Here is a 25485-nt window from a genome sequence, read left to right on the forward strand (position 1 = left end):
TTCCCACCACTTTTTTCTCATCTAAGAGAAAGCAAAGGGCTGGATGGGCAACAAACAGAAAGCAGCAAAGCAAACATAAACATGTCGGAGGATCCATGTGGTGCTACCAGGGCACGAAAGGGTATATATTGGCTTTCTCAAAATATCAAGATGGTTTTTATCAAAAATATTGTCTGAATTTTTAAAAATTTATAGTATGCTATACAAGTGATGTTTAAGAAAAAGTATTTTTTAGAAGAAACACATTAAGAATGTTTAAATCCTGCATTATTCTCACAGGCATTAAGTGAAGGCAAATAGCTTAATTTGCATGTGCACGTGCACACACAAGTTTGTGTTTTAACTCACATGAAATCAAAATTAAAAAGGAAATGCAATTCTATGAAAAAACAGATTGGCAGAGATTAATGCCATTGACCTGTCTTCTTTCTAATGGATGCAATTTTACTTTGAACTTATAGATGTTACAAATAAAACACAGCTGTTTGTGTTAAGAGTTTCACTTGTCCAAATCAAAACATAGAGGATGGGGCTGGGGATTTAGCTCAGTGGTTTCGCTGCCTGCTGCTTAAGCGCAAGGACCCAAGTTCGATCCCCGGTACAAAAAAAAAAACCAAAAAAACCCATAGAAGATGAATTGTCAAGAGTGGCCAACTGTTGACAGAGGGAAAACCAGAGTAACAAGATAGGGTATAATTGATTTGCTGTATTTTGGCCAAGTAGTAAAATTAGCAGACCCATAGCATAAATGTCTTCATATCTTTTATTCCAGCCCAAAGCTTTATAAGGGCTATGGGAGACTAAGCGGGCATTGGCCAAAAGTTTATAAGAGAAAGAGCCATTGCTGCCACATGATAAAATTTACTATTTTCATTTGCACTTTTCCTTTACCTTGATTTACTTTTCTTGGAAATTTTTTTCATCTTGCCATTTCTCTCTGAGCTATATGTGACACCAGGAACTGCCTTCTTACTGTGAAGGCACATTCAGTTTTTGAAACAATAACAAGCTGCCATTTGCTCTAGCAGTTTTCCTCTCTATACAGCACTTAAAAATATGAAATTGACAGCCTCTGATTGTTCTACATTGCTGGTTGCTGTAATGCAGCTATGAAAAGATTCATTGCTCTCATGACAGAAGATTTGCCTGTAGTCAGTCACTCTTACTTGTTACTGCTTAATGACTGCCATTAGAGTTAGTGTAAATAGTCTCATAGAAAATTTTTCCATTATAATTAAAAAACTTTTAGGTGGAAAAGTTTAAAGATAATTTATTACAGTCTTTTATTTTAAAGAAGAAGAAATTGTGGCTAAGAGAAGACGTCATAATCATCAAGATTCTAGACTTAAGAGTTTCATAGGACTAATTTAAATCCTCATCTCATTAACTGGAGTAAACCTGAGCAAATTATTTGTTGTATATGAGTCTCAGTTTCTTTATTTGTAAAATGGAGGTAATACATGGAAAAGGTTATTATGAGGATGCTATGTTAACATAAATTCTAGTACCTGGTTTATAAGAGGTGCTCAATACATGTTCAATAGCCTTTCTCTTTCCTTCTCTTTTCCTTTATTCAGCATCACTCAGATGAGTGGCACAGCTGATGTGAAAACTCAGGTTGCTCTGGTTCAAGTGCATTTTTTCACTTTGAATAAAAACAAAATTAAATTCTTTTATTACAGAAGTAATTGAAACTTAGAAAATGTATACAGAAATTTAAAGTGACTCATAATTCCATGATACAAAAAAGTTTTAACATTTGTCATATCTTTCTGGTTGTCTGTGTAGACATATATTATAAATACATGTGTATACATATATATATCTATTAATTTAAACTGAGATGTACATTATTTTGTAACCTAGTTTTTCCCAAAACTCCCTGCCTTCCTTCCTTCTATCCTTCCATCCTGTTCTAGGATTGAATTTATGGCTTTGCGTATGCTAAGCTAGTGGTTTACCACTGAACTACATCCTTAACCTCTAGATTTCTTTACTATTATGTGACAACTTTTTTTTTTTTTTTTGGTACCAGGGATCGAACTCGGGTCCTTGTGCTTGCAAGGCAGGCAGCGGAACCACTGAGCTAAATCCCTGGCCCCTATGTGACAACTTTTAACGTCAGTGAATATTTTTCTACATCAGGGTTGGCAAATTTTTTGTGTAACGAGCTAAACAATAAATGTTTTAGAATTTTTAGTCTATGCAGTCTGTTGCATTTACTCAATTCTGTTAACCTGATAGTGCAAAAGAAGCCAGAGAATATGTGAAACAAGTGGCATTGGCTGTGTTCCAGTGTAACTTTACAGACAAATAGCAGGCCCCCAGGCTCTCTTTTATGGACCCTGGTTTAATGATATCACTTTAATGGCTGCATTTTCATTTATTTAACTTTTATATTTTTGGATACTTTGTGTGCTTGGTGATAAACAAGGCTGCAGTGACATTCATGTATTTGTTTAAATGTATGATTAAGTCATTACAATTAGTACTTTGCTTCTGACATTACATCAGTTTTTTGTCTACTAAAATTTGGGCTTAAAAATAAGAAACAGATATACAAACATTTCCTGGTTTATGTGATCAGTCTTTTTGTTGTCATTACTGAGGGTTGAACCCAGGCCCTCGTGCATGAAAAACACATGCTGTACAACTGAAACAAACCTCCATCCCTTATGTGATCAATCTTTTAAAGTAGTATATAAAACTGAACTAAACAAAATGAATGTTGGTTAAAGTAAAACTTCTCAAATGTTCTTGCATTTTTGCAGTCATTTATAGGTTTGGCTTTGGATTTGACATTTTTCTTTCTGGAAGTAAAGTGATTAATTTATTTGCTTTTAAATGAGGAAATTTTAAAAGCATCTAATGAATTAGTGCTGTTTTATTCAATGTAGGCAGTGAAACACAGTTGCTTCCATAGTATTTATTAGGCCATTAAATAATTGAGGTAAACGTCTCCCTATTTTCATAAAGTACATGGAGGAAATATTGCCCTCTAGGACAAGGTCTTTACTGACATAAGATTAAACTTTTATTTTGAGTCTTATTTTAGCTATGATATGAGAGGCAAAAAGAATAAATAAGTAAATAAAATCTGTTTGGTCTTTTATATGGCTCAAACATAGTTATCTAGTGTTTAGGGACATTTTTTTCAATTAAACTGATATGGTATATTCTAAGTTTAGTGTGACCAATAGGTGACGTATTGTGGATTTTCAATTTTAATGCAATTTCCAAATATATATTATGGCCAGAAAGCATTCATCTCACGCTTGAGGCAGAAAAACTGATGATTCCTGAGAGTTTTCAATTAGCAAAAACTTAGATTAGCTAAAAATGCTATAAAGTCTGATGTAAAAATCTAGCAACTTCTCTCTAATTAACAAAATTACAGCATTTCCATAATTTCTGTAACAAGTAACTGATTATATTAATTCTCAAAAGGAACTGGTCACCTTAGGCAGAGTTCACAGAATTTTAGAATCAGTTAACTAAAGAGGTATGGCTGTGGAAGAGGCTATATATAATTTGCATACCTGAAAGCAGTGTGTCTTAAACTTCAGATGGGTGAGAATCACCTGAAAGGCTAGTTACAGCCCAGCTTGTCTGGCTGAAAACTGTTCTGCATTCTAGATCTGTAGCAGGGTAGAGGAATTAGCTTCCAGCTAATATTAATACAGCTGGTCTATCTACTGTAATTCATTTTGAAACCAGTGTTGTAGAAAAAAATCATCACCTATTTTCATTTATAATTTCAGTTTCTGCAACTCCATAATTTCTGTAAAACTTTTTCTAGGAACTTCTTAAAATTTAGCCTACTTGGAATTTGTGAAATATAGTCAGCTTTATTCATCTATTAAACATTTTTTAGCACTTTAGGAATTGTCTTTTGTCTAAAAATATAGACATAAATTCATTTTGATAAATCCATGACTATTAGTTCTATCCTTTTAAATCCAACTTTGCAGTTTTCATAGTATTTTTTTTTTCCTACACCAAACTTTTAGTATAGGAAATCAGGAATATAATCATCTTTCTAATGAAAGTATTAAATCTTATACTTGGTATTTTTTCAGATGATAAAAATCTACTTACAATTATATGCATTTAAACAAGATTCAGTATTTGGTTATTTTTATCATCTTAGTAATGTCTTACAGTCCCAGTTCCCCAGTTTCATTACAGGTTAGTACTATGTAAAATAAATTTTTTAGGTGTGGTATAAAGCAGAATCAAGTTACAGTGGTTGGAATGAATTCACTTAGAACCGAAAGACTTTTTAAAAATGTAGAGTACAGTTGCTTCAAAGTTTGATCAAAAGCAATATGAGTTTTATCATTTTTTTTGAAACAACATCTTAATTGTTTTCTAGAAAGATGGTATTTGAGAAAAAGAAATGTCTCAAGTTACTGTTTTTATGAGGAGAGAATTGCTTGGTCTTTTAAATGGTTAATGAGAAGAAGTAATAGTTAAACACTTGGTGCATTGATTTCTGATTTGAATTCTCCAACACAGGCCAGCCCTGGGGGAAGGAAAAAAAAAAGCTTGCTAATTAACATTTGATTACTGATGCCACCTTCTCATTCCCCTTCCACCATCCGGTTTCAAGCGTTTTTTTGTTCTGGAAGGATTTTTAGGAGAGTTTAACTTTCATCTTAGTAAAACAGTTCTATGTGCAACTGCAACACATGTGCAGTATGTTAAAAAAGATAAGAGAATGCCTTAGTTATGAAGTATATGTTCAAAACCTACTCTGAATGAGAAGTGATTGGTTTCTCAACCATATAAGCTTTTCAGAGCACCAGTGATTGCTAGGAAACTGGAAGTGAGCCTAGTCTGTAGGCCTTATTTTGATTTTAACACCCATACAAATACTTATTTGTTCACTGCATTTATTATTCAGGCAACTCTTAACCAGAATGTTATTTGATAGTCTTGAAGTACTTGAAACTCACGATTTGATATATTTAAAATTTGTAAGAATCATAGGAGAATGAGATAGATTCTGTAGTTTCAAGTTACTTTTTGTAAAGGTTATAATGCACCATAATATCTTAATTCAGAAAACCTAGAAACTACAGAGCTAATTGACATCTTTCCAAGCTCATGGTAATTAAATATTTTGCTTTATTTTTGATATATTAAAATGTTAGATATATGAAAATTCTGGGCCAGATTTCAAAAATTTTTACATGGTACAATAAATTAATAAAGCTTTAAAACTATAACACTTAGGTAGTCGTATTCTGACAACACCATAGCCTCCTTCATAACATTTGGTTGAAGGAATAATTCGGGAAATTAGTGTGACAGGCTTTATTTTTAAATGAGAGCTCATGAGGGAAAAATATTAATTGGCTTTTTAAAAAAAGTACATAAAAAGTGAAAAAACTAATACTTCTTCATTCAAGAAAAACTTCACCTAAAATGCTACTTTTTTCTTTATCACCTGAAATTGTGTGGAATTTTCCTTCTTGATGTTTCTGTTGCATTTATTAACTCTACTGTTGTTCTTCTTCCATTTTTTACCCTAACTGGTTGTAAACTTTCCCTCCTTACTTCTTTTTCTCGAATATATTTAGTTTTTCTTTTTTGTGCCTAGGATTAACTCCAGTATTCTTGTGAAATCATAGGATTTTAGAACTTTGAAAACCAGAAGTGATCATGTTTTATTCCCTTCTAAGATTGAGTAAACTAAATCTCAGAAAAGGTCTACCGATTTACCCACAAGGTATAACTGTGTAGAATTAGGAGTAGAAATCTGGTTCTCTGCTTCTCTTTATGTCACAACACCTCAGAGTTTGTGCCTTGTTGTTTTCTGTTAGCAGAATTTGCTTGCCTTTGGGTAGTATCTGAATGATATTAAAATTCCCTGACATGTTTTTTTAAAAATAATTTGACCAACACTTAGCTCACAAGGAATGATATTATTATAACTGAAATGTTATGTACTAAGCTATACATTTTTCAATTTGAATAGCTAGGAACAACTTACTTGAATCTGATCTGAACCTTAAAATTAAGCCTTTAGCAGAGTAGCTTTTCCTAAGAATGATTTCTCTAGAAAATTCTGATGAAATTTAACTAAAAAGTAAACTTGTTTGAAAATTTAAGGGAATTAAAAGAAAAATTTGTGGGAGATATCTTGTGAATATAATTTTTATAATTTTATATTGAACAGGTCACAATAAAATGATCTTTTCTCCAGTGTTGTGTTTAGCATTGAAATTTTCACAGCTTTTGAGGAAATGCTAACTTTGAGGTAGAGATCATTGGTTAGCTTTCTATACTGTAGTATGTAACTAGATATTTGTTAACGCTGAAGTGCAAATAAGGAAATAAACTAGCACTATATTAATTCTATACTGTTTTAAGTTAATCTGATTTATATAGTTTTTCTCAGTCACAATTTTCGTATCTGAAAAAATAGGGGAAAATTACCCCTTTTAAAAGAGTCTAGAAAACACTCTAGAAAATCTATTGTTAATCTAGAACTCTTGATTCAAATAGTTTAATTTGTAGCAGTTTTAATGTTCAGCTGTTAAAGCATTTATTCAATTCTTTCAGAACTAATTGAAACATTTGCATAGTTTAGCAACCTGAAATCTCATAGATTTGGAGCTTAATGCAAAACAGTTGAAAAGTTTATGAAAGCTCAGCATGATCTTGAGCCAATACTGATAAATGAAAAGTTATAAGACAAAAAGGCCCTTAGGAAATGTTACCTAGTGAAGTGCCACTTGTCCTTAACTGGAATTTAACAGTCTCTAAAGATGAAACTCCACCAGAAGAAGCAGAACAATAATGGCAGCTGGGGATGCTGGCAACCGCACCCCAGCCTGTGTTTGGGTTCTTTCTGCCTCTCTCAAGTGCTCTCAAATCTCTCAAATCAGTTACTCTCCTTCACCCTCTTTTTTTCTTTCTGTCTTTCATCTATTACCCCATCTCTCGCACATCTCTTTTTCTTCCATCCTCTTTCCCGTCTCTCCTTCTTTCCTTTTCTCTTTATTCTCCCTCTCTGTGAGAACTTTATCTTTCATCTTGATTCATGGTGACTTTAAATTTATCTGCATCATTTTATACATAGATATATTTTATTATTCATTTTTGACAATAACCATCAATAAAGATAATGAACTTTTCATGTATGTATTATCCAAATCACTATTACAGTTTTGATAAACAGTGAATTATTTTTGAAAAGCTAATTTGTTTTCACTTAAATTGTCGCTTAGTGATTGTGGTTTAACACAAGATTCTTTTGGCTTAGTCTCAGAGTACTCTGAATTTAGCCTTTGCATTGCAACAATCAAACATTGCCCTAATATGCTTTACATGGTACTCTCTGAGCCAAGTTCTGTCTGCATTAACCAGTTTGTTCTATGACAAGTTGCTTAACAGATGTCATTCTGGGGAGAACAATGAAGCCAAATACTTGTGCAATGGCTAACATTACTCTAACTTTGATCACTTTTGTTCAGCACATCAGTCTGGCATTGTGCTTTATACCAACATAACACTATAGCCAGAACATGCTTTTCAGGCTTAGAATAGCAAAGGAATGTTATTCAATTCAGTGCAGTTACAGATGAGTTAATGAAAGAAGAAAATACTGTTCATTTCATAATACCCTATTGTTATATTCTGGAATTAAGGGAAAATTTAAAGACTCTTCAGTTATTTGTTTATGTACTCATAGGGTTTGTGTCTCTCCAATATTACAGTAGCCTTGCCACCTTTCCAAAAGATGTAAATATTTTTTCTGTATTTTATCAAAAATAGCTGGTTAGGTGTGATGTATCTGAGCGATCCAAGAATAATTTATTAAGGAAGGAACTTTTGCCTTGAAGGCTAAAGACTCCTCATACTTCCCTACTGTTTTTTCCTCTCTTTTATTAGTATAATGCTCTGGGTTTGTGCAACAACTTTCTCTTTAAGAACAAAGATGTTTAAACATGACAGAATTGTCTCAGCTAGTGAAAGTGGTCAGAGGTTAGAACAGTTACATATGGTAAAATTGTTGGGTTGATAATGATGGATAAAAATTTCCAAATTTGATGCGACTGACTATAAAGAAAATACTGTGTGGTAGACTGGCCATTCCTGAGAACCTCTGAAGAAAAGCTGTTTGTTTGAATCGAGTGGGTGATCAAGCCATGTTTCAAGCTCTTCAGATCTCTTTTATTAAGTCTTTTTTTCTGCAGGTGTACAATAGAGATAAAAATAGATTAAGTTCCATGTTTTGTTTTGTTGTTTTTTTTCTTTCCCTAGTGAACATATATATCTATTTCACTGGAAGGGTAACTTAGATGTGTTTATGTATAAGAAAAAGTAATGTGATAACAAAATGCTGTAATTGGACAACACAATACTTTAAGTTTCTGCATTGTGAAAACATGAATGAATGCTGCTTGTCTCAGTCGAACCAACCATATTGAAGTCTTATTGTAGAACATATGTGCAACATTTCAAAACTAATACCATTTGTTAGAGCAGCATAATAATGCTGTGACTAACCTAAAGAGTTAGTTAAGATGGATGATTTCTTCATTGTTACAATTTGTTAATTTATTTTAATTGTAGATAAAGAAAGTAGAATTTCTGTAAGCTATTTAGGAAAAAAAGCTAAATATGTATCATGTCTTAATTACTGGATAATAGAGTTTAACTTTCCAATACTCAGTTACTTTCCTCCTCACCTTTTAAAGGTGAAAGGAATACTCTTGCTATTGGGAAATGTAGTTTTTCTTAATGTTTAATAACATTTAATTTATTTTCTTTTCAATAAAGGCCTAAACATTATATTAATGAATAGCTCCGGTATTAGTAAATATTCTGTTGATATAGTTAATATTGCATGTTTTCAAAGAAATAACCTATGCTACTTTATTAAGTTTTTATCTTTGAAACTTATATTTAAAAAGGCAATTTCAACCCCTAACTCCACCTTACCCCCACAATAGAAACTTGAAATACATTTTTGTTTCAATCATTGCACAGTTTAAAAATTAAATAAATTATAAACATTTATAATTGTAGTCTGCCCTAAGTGAACTGTGTACCTAAACTTTCTTGACTAAAAAGAAACTTGATTGCCTGCCTGGCAAGTGCAAGGTCCTGCATTTGATTCCTGGACTGAAGAAAAAAAAAAAAAATAGAAACTTGAATTCAGCTAGGAGTCAAAAAACAATCAAGGAAGGGGGGTTTTTCTTGAACCATTACTTCATCAAACCTCCACTAAATTTGAGCTTTTAAATTTGGTTTTGTTTCATTTTTATAAAATTTTTGTCTTGTTTTACCTTAAAATTCTTGTTTTGAATCTAGAAGAAAAAGGAAATGCACTGTATGTTGCATAAATGGATTGAAACTATCATAAGTAATGTGGAAACCCTATTTTAATTGTGTTCTTTCCTTTTATAGGTAAAGAGAAATGTGTATGACCTTACAAGTATACCTGTACGACATCAGTTATGGGAGGGCTGGCCACCCTCTGCCACAGATGATTCAGTAAGTAACAGTCAAGTTCTTAGTTTTATATACTTTTCTCTTTTTTTGCTACTGTCAGTCTGATTTGCTTTGAAAACAAGCAGAGTCAAATACTTTGAATATTCCATTGAAAGAGCTTTATGAGTCAAATAATATGAAAATAAGAGCAGTTTTAATAATTTGAATTTATTTGTAGAATAGATATCCAAACACATCAATATTACAATGGTAATGTTACAATGTCAGTGTCAGGAACTTGATGCTGTCTGATTTATCTTAAATTTTTCCTTGATGAAGGAAGTAGAAATAGCAAATAAATACATGAAAAAATGTTCAACGTCACTGGTCATTCGAGAGATGCAAATGAAAACAATGCTGAGATTCCACCTCACCCCAGAAAGAATGGCTGCTATCATGAAATCAACCAATAACAAATGCTGGTGGGGCTGTAGGGAAAGAAGAATCCTGCTCCACTGCTGGTGGGAGTGTAGACTGGTGCAACCACTGTGGAAATCAGTATGGAGATACCTCAAAGAACTAGGACTGGAAGTCCCATTTGACCCCCGCTATTCCACTGCTGGGGATCTTCCCCAAAGAATTAAAAGAATCATGCCACAGTGATAGATGTGCACCCATGTTCGTAGCAGCACAGTTTGTGATAGCTAAAACTTGGAAACAGCCCAAATGCCCATCAACTGGAGAGTGGATCAAGAAAATGTGTTTTTTTAAAATAAAATGGAGTACTACTCAGCCATCAAAAATGAGAAATTAGAGACATTTATAGCTAAGTGGATGCACATTGAGGCAATACTCTTAAGTGAAATAAATAGGACACACATGTACAAATATCGAATAGTTTCTCTGGTGTGAGAAACTGAAAGTATAAATAAGGACTAAAATGTATAATAGGTAAGGTGAAATAGGAAGAAAAGGGGCAAAGGGGAAGGAGGTGGGAGGGGTAGGGGAAAGGAAAGAAGGGAGTGGAATTAATATGAAAAAATGGAAAAATAGGAACAAAATCTTTGTAAATAGGGAGGACTGGAGGGGTTGAAGGGAGGGCTGGGCAAGGGTGAAAAATAAGAACCAAGAGAGACTATGTAAAGGTACAAATTTCCAATGATGAATGCCATTATATTGTGTACCTAAAATGTACCAATAAGTAGAATGAATAATCGATAATGCAAAATAGGAAGAAAAGGTCCAAAGGGGTAGGGGTAGTGGGAGGGGCAAGGGAAAGGAAAGAAGGAAAAGGAAAAATGCTGAGAAATGGAAAAAATGGAAATAAAGTCTTTGTAAATAGGGAAGGGTGGAGGGCGTGAAGGGAGGGCTAGGAATGGGGAAAAAATAAGAACCAAGATGCATCATGTAAAGGTACAAGTTCCCAATGAGAAATGTAATTGTGTTGTATACCTACAATGTACCAATAAAAGAATTGAAGAAAAAAAATTTTTTTTCCTTGATGAGAGTAGTATATTCACTCAGGCAGGAGGATTCCAGTTTGAGGTCAGCAGCCTGGGCAACTTTATGAGACCTGATATCAAAATAAAAAAATAAAGTGAAAGGGTTGGAAATGTAGCTCAGTGGTAGAGTACTTCCCTAGTATGCTCAAGGACCTGTGCTCAATTCCCAGTACCACAGACACACAAAAAAAGAGTTATATTTGGATATTACTAATGAAATACTCAAAGCATATGAAAAATTAGTTTTTTCTTAATTATTACAGATATTTCAAAATCGACCTAATCATTATATTTAAGTCTACATTCCCCATAGTAGGCTAGTACTTTTGGATACTAACTATTCCTCCTCTTCTAGCACCACCACCACCATACATTTCAATATGGAGGAATTCTTTTTGGAAGATAGAAAAATTTTAAGAAAAGTTGTTTATATAGATGTTGTTTGGGTCTGATTACTCACAGTATAAACACTAATGCTTTGTGAATTACAGAACTTCAAAATAATCAGAAAATGGCAAAACTTTTATTTATTCATTTACTTTTAGTGAATCCTTCCAGAAGAAAAGTGTTTAGAGACAGGCAATTACATTTATTTCTGAACAATTGATTTTAGCATTAATATTACATGATCAGAATTATTGACTGGTTTACCATTGCTAAGAACAGAGCTGTAGTTGTTGCTTTTTAAATTTTTTTAGTAGTTTTTGTTTGTTTTGTTTTTTTTCCTGTTAGGGCAAGGAATTTGATAGAAAATATGCATTACTTATTTTCATAAAACTTAAAGAGTATTGGAGGGCCAGGGATTTAGTTCAGGGGTTTCGCCGCCTGCTGCGCAAGCGCAAGGACCTGAGTTCAATCTCCGGCACCAAAAAAAAAAAAAAAGATAAAGAGTATTCTTTAAGGAGACATGAACAAACTAGCAATGTTCTTAGCATTACCTAAGAACCTGTTATAAGAAATAACATTGATAGAAGAAAATAATTAAAATCTGGGCATGTCCCTAAAATTCTCCAAGTTTCAGTTACCTCTCTACTTTGCACCATTGTTGTGAAGATTAGGAATAATATATTTTCACCACCTGGTTTACAGTGGTCACTGAATGAATGAGAATCAGTATTAATGCTTAGGTACTGTAACTCAAAAAGGATCATAGGCAAAAACTGATTGATTTAAATGATGCCTGAAATTTGCTACAAAATAACCTGTGAACACCAGAAAAGAGTGAGGATAGAGATAATGTAGATTAGCCATACATTTTCATTGGATCTTAATGATGCACATATTGGGTTTTTATGTTTACAGATTTCCATAACAAAAAGTTAAAAGCAAAAGTAATTACCTCATTTGGGAGGGAGGACATAAGGAAATAGAAAGTCTAGGAATGTGGAACTCCACAGGCTTCAGAGCAGATCCACTAGCTCCAGTGCTTAAATTTAGGCGAAAATGAGTTGGTCACCACATTGTAGAAAACAGACAGAAATACACTTATTGGGTGCAAATTCAAAAATTTATTGAAATATGATAAATCCTCCCATAACAGAATGCCTGACATATTTCAAGTGCTAATTCATTGAAACCTGTATTTTGATGACTTTTACAGTATGTAACTTTCTACTAGTAGTTGTAATATAATTTCATTATTATGGGAAAATATAGAAAGCAGAAAAAACTAAAAGTATTCAGAATGTAATTCTGCCTGGTGCTATATATAAATCACAGCAAGCACAAGAGGGAATTCCCCCATTAAGATGCTTGATTCTTTTTGCCTCATTATTCATATTTGCACCTTGTCCCAGAACCTGTGAAGTGTTGCTTGCCCAGGCTTCCCCAGAGCAAATATTGCCACATTGGCGGGATGTCACTTTGAACTGCATGATTTGATACAACAAAGATGTTTAGGGCCAAGCTGCCTTTAAGTGGAGCCATACCCCTACCTCCAGTGCTTGAGTTTAAACAAAAATGGCTTGCTTAATTGTAGGCTTTTAGGAGATTGTAGCCAAAGAAATGTCATAAAATCTTTCTTTTGTTAAAACTATCAAATAAACTTACAAAGTTGGTGCTTGAATCTATATTGTTGTAGGCAGGGATATTTTTATTCTTGCTAAAATCAAGTGGAGGCATCTGCTACAAAACAAGATAGTCCTCACAGCTTAGGGCATGAATTTGGTACAGCTGAGAAATGTCAGCTGTGTAAACAGCCTGAAATGTGTTACCAACAAAAATATAATTAATTTCTTTCCAACACAGTGCACCATAACTTAATACTTAGAATGGTTTAACTTTCAGTGAAAACACCTGAACATTTGCTTCCCAGTGCCAGAGTAGAGGATTGGTTGTAAAGGTCATTAGAAGTGAAAGTTTGCACTTATTCTCCTCAGTTGTGGAAATTTCTGTGGCTTTAAATATACAGTAGCTTTGGATAACAGTGGCCTACATGAGTTTATGGAAATATGGTATCATAGATCAAAATGCTAAAGGTTTTTGGGGTAATGGAAATGTTCTAAAATTAAATTGTGGTAAAAGTTGCACACCTATAAATTTACAAAGTCATTGAATTGAACATTTTAAATGAATACATGTTGTAGTGTCTATATCTTGAAACTATTTGGTTTTATGAAAGGTAATGAAAGGATAGATTAAAATACTTTTTTTCACTTATGTTTTCATACTGTGGGAATTATTTTATAATAATAATGTTTTCTTTAGTGTACTGATTATCCTTTGACTTAGAAAATAGGACAGTTATAATTAGATTCTTATATAATCTTAAGCCTTGTGAACCTGATAGAATTCAATCTTTTGCCATTTTTAAGCTATTCAGGAAAGTCAGCAATTATGTAAAACATTGTTACCCATTTCCTTTCAGACTTAAAATATTTCTTTGCTTGTAGTTGTATTCTAATGGGGTATGAGAAACTGTATGAATTGTCAATAACTCTATCAGTTCCTTTTACACCCTTTCATCAGGGAAATAACTATCTAAAGCTTCACCAGTAGGGGAATGTTTTCATGCTGTGACAGTTCAGCTGTGAGAACAAGCAGTTGCAAGCAGGTGAAATCTCATTTTACACTTTAACAAGGAAGCTCTTGGCTACTAGAGAGTAGAAATAATTTTGACACAGTGAACTATGTCTAGATACTTTATTATAATGCAACTTTATGTAGTTTTTTCAGTTCCAAGATTTAATAATGCTTATACAAAAGAGGAAAAATACTTTTAATACTTTTTGTTGTGTGCCCTTTTTGTTCTGGGATTACCAATGCTCTTCCATGGTTCTATCATTTGCTAAGGGATATTAATTCATAATTTGAAGAATTGCAAATTTTAGAATCCTAGGTCTTTGGGCATGTGCTAAGAGTCACAAGAGACTTATTAAATATTTTCACATTGAGAATATGAAATCACTTATAAGCAAAACCATTACATAGTGGCCCTTCTTTGTTGTTATTGATATGTGTTGTGGTTTTTGTTTAATTTATTTATTTATTTTTTTAAGATAGGGTCTCCCTATGTGGTTCAGGTTGGCCTTGAACTCACTGCATAGCCCAGGCTGGCCCCGAACTCACAGCGATCCTCCCACCTCAGCCTCCCACGCGCTGGGATTACAGGTGTGCACGACCATGTCTCGCTGTTGTTGATATATGTTTGTGATACATAGTAATCATATAGATCTTAGGGAATTGGTATCTAAACCTATCCCATTTTGAGAATCTTTATGTTCACTCCCCTCCCCTCCATCTCTTTCCCCCTTCTGCTCATCACTTTCCCCTCTTCACAAAGTCTATCTCCCTAGTTCTGCCATCTCTCTTTTATTTGCTGTTTGTATTTTGGGTTTCTAATATAAGAGAAACCGTGCAATAGTTTTTCTTCTCTGATTTATTTCAGTCAACTTTATGGTCTCAAGATCCATCCATTTTCCTACAAATGACTCAAATTTATCCTTCTATATAGTGGACTAGTATCTGTTCATGGACATACAATTCTATAATTTAGCTATTGAATTCTTCTACAATTGTGAATTCTGCTGCTATAAATCTGGCATATATCACTGCAGTATGATGACTTTAACTCTTTCAGGAAGATGTCCAGAAGAGGAATGGCAGGGTCAAATGGAATTTATATTTTTTTGAGGAATTTCCATAGTAATTGTACTAGTTTACAAACCTACCAACAATGTAGACGGCTTCTTCTCTTTTTTTTTTCCACAACTTTATAAGCATTTGTTATTGATTTCAAGAAGATAGCTATACTTTCTGGAATAAGGATCTTAGTGTTGTTTTGATTTGCATTTTTCTAAGGGCCAAAGATGCTGAACATTTTTCATGTAACTCATTGGCCATTTGCACTTCTTCTTTTGAGGAGTGTCTATTCATTTCCATTGCACATTTTTTGATTAGATCTTTTATTTGGGGGAGTCTAATTTTTTTGAATATTCTAAATATCAATCTTCTGTCTAAGGAGTAGCTGGCAAAATTTTTTTCCCATTCTGTAGGTTGTCTCTTCACTCTGTTGGCTTTGCTGTACAGAAGGTTTTAAATTTGATATAAATTAAATTTATTGATTCTTGGTATTATTTCTTGTACAGTTAGGGTTCTGTTAAAAATTTCCTTGCCTGTGCCTGTGGCTTCAAAAGTTTAACCCACTTTATCTTGCCGTAGATTCAGTGTTTCTGTTTTTATGTGTAGGTCTTTGACCCATTTTGATTTGCTAAAGCACAGGGTGAAAGATGTAGTTCTAGATTCATTCTTCTGCACAGGAATAACCACTTTTCCTGGTACCATTTCTTAAATAGGCTATCTTTTCTCCACCATAGGTTTTTGGTCCCTTTGTCAAAAATCAAATGGCTGAAAATGCATGGGATTGTTTCTGCATCCTCAGTTCTATTCCATTGGTCAACATGTCTATTTCTGTGCCAGTACCCTTGCTGTTTTTATTATTGTACCTTTGCAGTACTTCTGGGATTATAATACCTCCTGCCTTATTCATTTTGCTAAGTATTCCTTGGGTTATTCTGGGTCTCTTCTGGGTCCATATAAATTTTAGGATTGTTTTCTGTAGTTCTGTGGAGAAAGCTATCAGTATTTGATTGGAATTGCAGTAAATATGCCAGTTTGGGTAGTATGGCCATTTGACAATATTGATATCCAAGAAAAAGGGACGTCTTTCTATTTTTTTTCTTTCTTGTCTTTCCATTTTCAAATGTCTGCTTCAATCTCCTTTTTCAGACTACTATAGTTTTTGTTATAGAGGCCTTTCACTTCTTTGGATAGGTTAATTCTGAGGTATTTAATTTTTTGGAGCTACTATGAGTGGAATATTTTCATGGTTTCTTTCTTGATGAGTTCATTATTGCTGCACAGAAATGCTGTTGGTTTTGTATCCTGGCATTTGGCTGAATTCACTAGTTCTAAGAGTATTATGATAGAATGTATTGGGTTGTCTATGTAGTGATCATGCTATCTGCAAATAAGGATGTTTTTACTTCTTCCTTTCCTGTTCTATCCCTTTTAATTATTTCTATTGCATAATTTCTCTGGCTGATTTCAAGTACCGTTTTGAACAGCAAGGAGAGAGTGGACAACCCTGTGTTGTTCCTCATTTTAGAGGGAATGTTTTCAGTTTTTCCCTGTTTAGAATGTTATTGGCAGATTTGTCATAAATGGCTTTCATCAGTTTGAGATCAGGTTTTTCTATATCTATTTTCATCAGCTTTTTTAATTTAAAATCATGAATGAATGTTGAATTTTGTCAGAGACTTTTTCTGCATCTATTTAGATGTTCATGTGATTTTTTTTAAACCCTCTGTTTATGTGATATATTACTTTTATTGATTTATGTATGTTCAACCAATCCTTGCATCACTGGAATGAGTGGACTTGGTCATGATGATGATTTTTTTTAACAAAGATTTTCTTTTTTTAAATTTTTTGACTTTTATGTTTGCAGTACATAATGATTCATTCATTGTAGATTGGTACATGCACATAACACATTTCAGTCCCCTTTTTTTCCCCCTCCTTCGATCCAGCCCCTTTTATTTTTCCAACATCAGATACATTTATTTGATCTTATAAGATTTATCTTATATTATAATAACTCTATGAAGTTAATTATTATACATACATATTGAAAATCAGATTAATAGGTCAAAGTACATATAAAACATGTAAGACAGTTTGTACTAAATCAAGGTACATTTTTAGATACATTGTCCACAGTGGCTTGGAATACCTTTTTTTTTTCTTTCTCTTTTTTCCTATTATCTGTCTTTTATTTAATACTACATATATACTGAGTTTTTTGTATAAGAGAAACCATGTGATATTTAAGCTTATGTGTTTGAGTTGCTTCGCTTGGATCTTTTAAATGGTTTATTCTATTATGTTTGCAAATATCTTGTTAAAGATTTTTGCATTCTGCATTCATTAAGGAAATTGCTCCCTCCCTCCATTTTGAGTCTTTGTCCCATTTTGATATCAGGGTAATGCTAGCTTCAAGGAATGACTTTGGCAGTCTTCCTTCTCTTTCTAGTTCATGGAAGAATTTGAGGGATATTGGTGTTAGTTCTTTCCTGAAGTTCTAGTAGAATTCTTAGGTGAATCCATTGGGTCCCATGCTTTTCTTAGTTGGTAGGGTTTTTATTACTGCTTCTATTTTATTGTCTATTATTGGCCTATTCAAGGCTTTTATATCTTCTCAGTTCAATTTTGGTAATTCATATGTGTCTAGAAATTTCTCCCATTTCTTCTAGGTTCTCTACTTTATTTCAAGGTAGTTTTGATTATTGTTATTATTTTGTTTCGTTCTTTTGAGGCAGGGTCTGGCTATGTAGTTCTGGTTTGCCTTGAACTCATTATGTAGTCCAGGCAAGCGTCAAACTCAGGAGGAATCCTCCTGCCTCAGCCTCCCAAGTGCTGGGATTACAGATGTGCACCACCACCTCCAGCCAAAATAGCTTTTCATAAGCCTCTGGATTTCAGCAGTGTGTGTTGTGATTTCCCCTTTTTCATTTTGAATTGCATTGATATTAGTGTTTCTTCTTTCTTTAGGTAATTTGGTGAAAGATTTATCAATCTTTTTATCCTTTCAAGGAACCAATTCTGATTCATTGATCCTTTGTATCTTTTTTTTTTTAGTCTCAATTAAATTAATTTCCACTCCAATCTTTATAATTTCTTTCCTTCTCCAAGTTTTGGATTTGGGCTGCTCTTGCTTTTCCAGCACCTTGAGATGCATCATTAGGTTATTTATTTAAGATTGCTTTTTTTTTTAATGTGTGGATTCACAGCTATAAACTTCCTCATCATATCCTATAGGTTTTGGTATGTTTTGCTTCCGTTGTCATTTAATTCAATTTCTTCCCTGATTTCTTCCGTGACCCCACTGATTATTCTAGAATGTATTATTAATCTCCATCTGTTTGTATAGTTTCTGTGGTTTCTTTTGCTATTCTAGTTTCATTCTGCTATGATCCATTAGTATGTAAGAGATTATTCCAATACTTTGTTTTTATTTAAGCATGCTCTATGGCCTAAGATATGGTGGAGTTGGAGAAAGTTCTATGTTCTGCTGCAAAAAAAATGTGTATTCTGTTGTTTAAATCACTCCATAGATATCTGTTAAGTTCATTTGCTCTATGTTGTGTCTCAACTCTGATATGTTGGTCTGATTGACCTATATGTGAGATGGGTTATTGAAATCCTCCTCCACTATGACTGTATTGGGATCTACCCATTCTTTTATGTCCAGAAGTTTTTGTTTTTATGAAACTGGTTACACCAACATTCAGTGGATATTTATTTATAATTGTTCTGCTTTTTGTTGAATTGTTCCTTTTGTTGAATTAGTCCAGTACACAGTGACCTTCATTGTTTCTTCTGATCATTTTTGGTTTGAAGTCCACTTTGTCTCAAAATAGGATAGCTATTCCTGCTTGCTTTTGGGCTTGGGTTACATGGAATATTGTTTTTCATCCTTTCCTTTTCAGTCTCTGTGTACCTTTGTCAATGAGTTGTGTCCCTTGCAGGCAACATATGGTTGAGTTTTATTTTTTGATCCAATCTACCAGTGTGCATCTTTTGATTGGGGAGTTAAGACCATTCACATTGAGTATCATTATTGAAAGAGATATACTTAATCCTGTCTTTGCATTATTTTGTCAATGCATTAATTTGTCAATTTTTTTCCTTTTGTTTAACTACTCTCCCAGTTAGATATACTGACCTTGCTATCTCTAGCTGGGAGTTCCTTAAATACTTTCTGCAATGCTGATTTGGTGATCATGAATTTCTTTAGATTTTCATTGTTGTGGTAGTCTTTATTTCTCTATCAATTTTGAGGGATAGTTTTATAGGATATAGTAATCTGAGTTGTCAGTTGTTTTCTTCTAGGGATTGAAAAACTTCTCTCCATGCTATCCTAGTCTTTAAATTTGTGTTGGAAAAACTGCTGTTATTCTTTATAGGTTACTTGATATTTTTGTCTAGCAAGTTTTGGTATTCTCTCTTTGTACTTAATTTCTGGGATTTTGCCTATGATGTGTTATGGAGTAGTTGTGGAGCTCTGTGATTATTACGTTGGAGACTGGTGCTTGAGCCAGTTTTCCTTGTACAATTTGTTCTCTTGCATACCAGTGCGTGAAGGGGTTTGGGGGTACAGTGCCTCTTGCCATGTGTTTTTCTTTCCTTCTACAGGTAGAGCTCTTGGCTTCAGCTGCACTCCTGTGAGCATTTTTTTATCCTTATGACTAGACATTTTCAATTGTATTGCAAAGGGGTGGGGATCACAGCAAGACTGGTCAAGCACCCCCTCTTTTACTGATCTCTGGAGGTACTCCCTCAATCTCTGTCTTTTCCCTTTTTTTGGTACCGGGGATCGAACTTGGGTCCTTGTGCTTGCCCAGCAGGCAGTGAAATCACTGAGCTAAATCCCCAGCCCTGTCTTTTCCTTCCATGATAATCTGTGCAGCTGCTTATGTCTGCTTCTGCTATGCCTGTCCAGTTGAGCACACCAGGCTATTCCATCTGATCCTGCTGCTCCTCTCTGGCTTTTGTCTGGGCCAAAGTCTTTGTCCAGGCCTCTCAAATAGTCTGTATCCAGCTTGAGAATTCAGTAGTGTTTAGGGCTTTGGGGGTGGTGGGTGTGGAGCCCCTTCTACTGGAAGTTCAGTAGCATTTGTGAGCCACTGGGAAAGGAGTTCACATGGGCACCAAGCTCAGCACTTTTTGTTAAGCAGTGGAATGGTTTCCCTCGTGGGCACCAACTTCTTAGCAGCATTTCAAGGGCAGGCATCAGGTAGAGATACCACATAGCAGAGCTTGGCAGTCTTTTGGTCATAGTGGTGAGAGTGTCTCCCCTCTGGCACTGATCCAGTGTCTTTTCTCCATTCCAGATCACACTGGTCACAGCCATTGTGTGCCCTGCGACTCACTGTCCCACGGATCACCAAATATCTGGTGCTATATCCCTATCGAGGACTGTGACCTAGTTTTGTTTTGTTTTTTCTGTCACAAAGGCTTGCTGATCCTTATTCACTGCCATCTGTGTAGTTCTCTGGCTTGTGCCTTACGTAAGGCCTCACTCCAGCAAATATCTTGCTCACTGAGCTCCATCTCCCCCCTGGAAGTGAGGTAAAAAACAGGTAAGCACTGGGTGATGACTGCTAGGCTGGGAACCAAATAGAAGAGCCTGGCTGCTGTAGCCATATTTGGCTTCTTCCCTTGGGGGTTAGGCTCTTTCCCAAAATGGTATGTTCTCTGGACCTGCACTGTAAGCAGTACTGGCATCGTGAGGTAGCCCTGCTTCTTTAAACACTTGGATACTGAAATTCATCTGATGAATTTGGCTTCCCATGTTTGGGTTTTTTGTTCGCTCTGCATTTCTGAGTACCTGGGGGAAGTGGAGTCGCAAGAAATTCAGGCCAGAATTCAGGGTTTGGAGAGTTAGGGCAATGTTTCAGAAGACGGGAACATGACTGTATTAGAATAAATGTAAATTTTTGTACATGAATAAGTGTAGATTGTTGTACATGAAAAAATAAGATATCCCTGAAAATATGCTGTATTGTATCTTTTGGAGCAAAAATTAATGTAAGACCCAGTCTTATTTTCAAGGAAATACAGTATTTAAAACCTTAAAAACCAGCTTCAAAAGGAGCAAGTTGATTAACAGCTACTTGCTTCTAAGAGGAAAGTCCAGCATCCAAGATAGATTATAATCTATAACATAAATAAAGTCTTAATAAATTTTAGAGGATTTAAATGAATATTGGTGACTATGATGAAATTAAAATACACATTAATAATAGTATCTGGAAAGCCCCAGTATTTGAAATAAACCATGTTGTCTTAAAAGGTATCAATCAAGAAATCTTCTAGAAACACAGAAAGCTTTTTAAAAATCAGAACATCAAAATTTGCAGAGTGCAATTGAAACAAAGCCTAGAGGAGGATTTATAACCTTCCATACTTATATTAGAAAAAAAGATCAAAATCAGTAATCTACTATTACAGCTTAAGAATGTAGAAAAATAAAATTAAATCCATATAGTTGAAATGACATAATAAAGGTAAGAGCAGAAATTAGTGAAATAGAAAACAGAAAAATAATAGAAACCATTGAACTCTGAAAAGATCAATTAAATTGATAAATATCTAGCTAGACTGGTCAAAAGTAAAAAGGGCACAAATTACTAATGTAACTAATTGAAGAGGGACATGCAGTAGATTACATGGGCAGTTAAAGGACAGGAAAGAAATATTATGAATGACTTTATGCCAGTAAGTTCTGCAATTAAGATAAACTGATCAGGTTACTTGAAATACCTTACTGAATTGATCCAAGAAGAAATAGAAAGTGAAGATAGCCTAACTGTGCTTTTCAAAATTGAATGTACAATTAAAAAAAAATTGAAAGTACAATTAAAAATATTTCCCCAACAAAAACTCCAGGACCAAGTAATTTCATTAGCAAACTACCAAACATTTGAGGAAAATTAATATCAACTCTATACAGATTTTTTTCCAGTTTGTTTTATGAGGTCCCTGTTATCCTGATATTAAATTGGTCAGAGGACCCTGAGCAGCATCCCATTCCCATATGAGAGATCCAACCCACACCTGAGGAGTGGCATCGTGTCCCCACATGAAAGAACCAAACCCTAGCGGCACCCTACCACCACATGAGAGAATAGATTCACAGTAGAGGAGTGGCACCCACCCCCATGTGAGAGAGCCCAGCAGCACCAGAGAGGGATGCCCTGTTCCCCTATGTGAAAGTCAAACCATGCCAGAGGAGCCAGAGGCAAAGACTGATGAACCCACCTGATCTTGGACAGGGACAATATGGAGAGAGAGAAGGGAGCAACCAGCCTCATGACTGTTGATATTAAACCCAATAGCCCTCTCAAACTCCCACCTCATGGCCTACATCCAGCAGAGAATAGAGGGCTGATCACATTCCCCATCTGGCAGTGGAAGCAAGGTCATGCCTTAGTGTGCAAGGTAACCCCAATCGGGGGGGAACAAACAGAGGGGCCTCTAGTGCAGAGGGTACCTCAGAGACCCATAGGCCCTAAAGCTAGGCTAGAAAATCATATCTGGCTAGATCTCAAGACTGCAGATTGTAGAAAGAAACCACTTATTCAATAACACAGGAATTTTTTCTTTGACTCAGTCTTTTTTGAGTTTTCTTATTTGTATTATTTTTATCTTTCCTTCATTGGATTTTTTAGGTGTTTGAGGTCTCCCCTTTCTGTTCTTTTAGTTTCCTTTTTCTCCTTTTATATTTTTCTTTTCTAACTTTTTGATCTTTTTTATCTCATGTCTTTGTTGTTTATCTTTTTTCTTTTTCTTGTCTGTTCTTCCCAGTGACTTCTCTATTACTATTAATTTCCTTTTACTCTTCAGTAGCACACCTGTCTTACTTTTTTCTCCTCCTCATAGCCCGTCAATTAATTTTTGAAATTCTGCTTTTTTTTAATCCTCTAGTTCCCCACCTCTCCACCTTTACTAGTATAACCACCAAGCTTTATGAATCTCTAGATGCTTAACTTTATACAGCTATTGAATACTATGCTATTGTTAGTAGAGATAAAGTTGTTCCATTTAGTAGACTTAAACTGTAGGTCAGTATTTGGTTTGACTTAGTGTTCATATTGTAATTATATAATTTTCATAGACAAGGGTAGTACTTTATTGGTTCTCAGAGTTTATCAATATTCAATTTGTGTTTAATCCTATAATTGATGCTGATTTTATTACTATAGCCAAGGTGACATAGCTATTGCTATTAACTGGTTTTCTTCAGGTGCCAATATCTAGATTACCTTAGGGTCATTAATATTATTGTGGCCTATTCCAGGAGAATTGAATACTGAGCTAAATACACTGCCACCTCTCAAGTAAATGATGATTGGATCCTGGGACAGAGGCAAAGGCCAGTAGTTAGCCATACCCAGACGAAACCACTGAAAAGCAGACATTAGCTAAAGAAGCCTCAATACTAGATACAAAGCTTTCCGCTACAATCAGCTTCAACAAGTCAAAGCAAAACAAACAAAAATAGGAACTTAAGAAGACAGGACAATAAAATGCCTCCAAAAACTCCCAACTTCTCCATAACTGATCCCATGGAACATCAAAAGAAAGAAACCAAAAGACTCACACTCAAATTATTTGAAATTGTATCAGTGGCGATAACAAAACAGTTCAATAAGACAACTGGCAAGATCACAGGAAATATAAGTAACAAGGTTTTGGGCCAGTTAAATGAAATTATCAGTGAAAGTAAAGAAGACACTAATAAAAAGAAGAGCTAAGCAAAATAATGCAAAACATGCATGGACAGCATACAAAGCAATGAGAGTCCAAAAAGGGCTCCAAATAGAAATTCAGGAGATTAAAAATTCTTGAATCTGTGGACAACAGAAATACCAGCCTGAGGACAGAGTCTTAGAACTAGAAGACAGAGCTGTTATTGGTGACCAATTAATGAGATACACCTTAAAAACAAGAGAACATGAAAAATAGATCTAATAGCTTCTAGATGACACAAAGAAGGCTAATATAATTGGAATTAGGGGTCTGGGGATGTAGCTCAATGGCACCACGCCTGCCCGGCAAGCGCCAAGTCCTGAGTTCGATCCGTGGTACCCCCAAAAAATTGGAATTAGAGAAAAATCAGAAGATAGCACGAATGACCTAAAAAACCTGTTTAAATAGCTGAAAACTTTTCAAATAAGGTAAAAGAATTCAACATACCAATAAGTGAGGTATATAGAACCTTAAATAGGCATGACTAGAAAACACCTCTCCACAATACATCATAGTCAAAATCTCAGAAGTCACACAGGAATAAAATATTAAAAGTGGTTAGAGGGCCAGGGATTTAGCTCAGTGGTTCCGGCGCCTGCCTCACAAGTGCAAGGTCCCAAGTTCGATCCCCGGTACCAAAAAAAAAAAAAGAAAGTGGTTAGAGAAAAGCAATGAATCACTTATAAAGGAAGACCCATTAGAATGCAGACTTCTCAACACAGACTAAGGCCTGGAGAACTTGGACTGACGTGTTTTAAGCCCTAAGAGAAATCAATTTCTAACCCAGGGTGACATGCCCTGCAAAACTGTCTTTCAAAATTGATAGAGAAATAAGATACTTTTATGATAAATAGAACCTAAAGAAATTCATGGCCACCAAACCAACAATCCAGAAATTCAAGGATATTCTAGAAAGAGACATTGACACTAACAATGACAGAAGCTCTAATAGAATGAGTATGCCAGGTAGGGTGATCAGGTAAAGGGAAAGATAGGGAATCAACAACAGAAAAAATAAGGCAATGAAAGGAATAAGCCAGTACCTGTCAGTAATAACTCTCAATGTAAATGGTCACAATTCCCTAATCAAAAGATACAGACTGGCAGAATGGATCAAAAAACAAAATTCAACCGTGTTCTGTAAACAAGAAACACATTTAACCCAAAGAGAAACTCATAGACCAAAAAAAAAAAAAAAAAAAATCAAAGGGTAGAAAAAAATATTTCATGCAACAGAACTCTGAAAAAAAGCAGATGTAGCTATTTTGTATTCAGACAAAGTGAACTTCAAGACAAAAAGGACCAAGAGGCATAGAAGGTCACTATATATCAGTGGAGGGAAAAATCCATGAGGAAGAGGTAGCAATTATTAACATATATGTACCAAACAACAGTGTACCCAACTTCATAAAAGTTACTACTGAATATAAAAGATCAGATAAACATAAACACAGTTATAGTGGGGGAATTCATTACCCCACTCTGAGAAATAGATCAGCTAGATGAAAAAAAAAAATCAACAAAATCACCTCCCTGGTCCTGCTGCCCTTCTCTTATACCATATTACTTCTTATATGTCCATTTTTCTCAGAATAATTCCAGTTCTTTAATATCCAGCCCAATTTTTCCCCCAAGCTATACTCAGACCAGTCTAACGAAATGCCTTTATTAAGGTTTGGGAACTATACTAGCAAGTGGCATACATGGATAGGCTTTCCAGAGT

General features: G+C 34.6%; 1 protein-coding gene across 6 annotated transcripts in view; it reads left to right on the top strand.

The window, feature by feature from the left end:
- The window catches only part of Faf1 (Fas associated factor 1), a 481980-nt gene that overhangs the window by 250291 nt on the left and 206204 nt on the right, over positions 1 to 25485 (top strand). For all 6 annotated transcript variants that reach the window (XM_004869274.3, XM_087214744.1, XM_021247907.2 and 3 more), the window contains one exon: positions 9424 to 9510. In XM_004869274.3, the coding sequence (XP_004869331.1) occupies positions 9424 to 9510 (87 nt within the window). The remainder of the gene's footprint in view (positions 1 to 9423; positions 9511 to 25485) is intronic.

Source organism: Heterocephalus glaber, unplaced genomic scaffold, assembly GCF_053883595.1.
Source record: "Heterocephalus glaber isolate CG9 unplaced genomic scaffold, H.glaber_assembly_v1.0 deba00001451, whole genome shotgun sequence".
In the NCBI taxonomy this organism is placed as follows: domain Eukaryota; kingdom Metazoa; phylum Chordata; class Mammalia; order Rodentia; family Bathyergidae; genus Heterocephalus; species Heterocephalus glaber.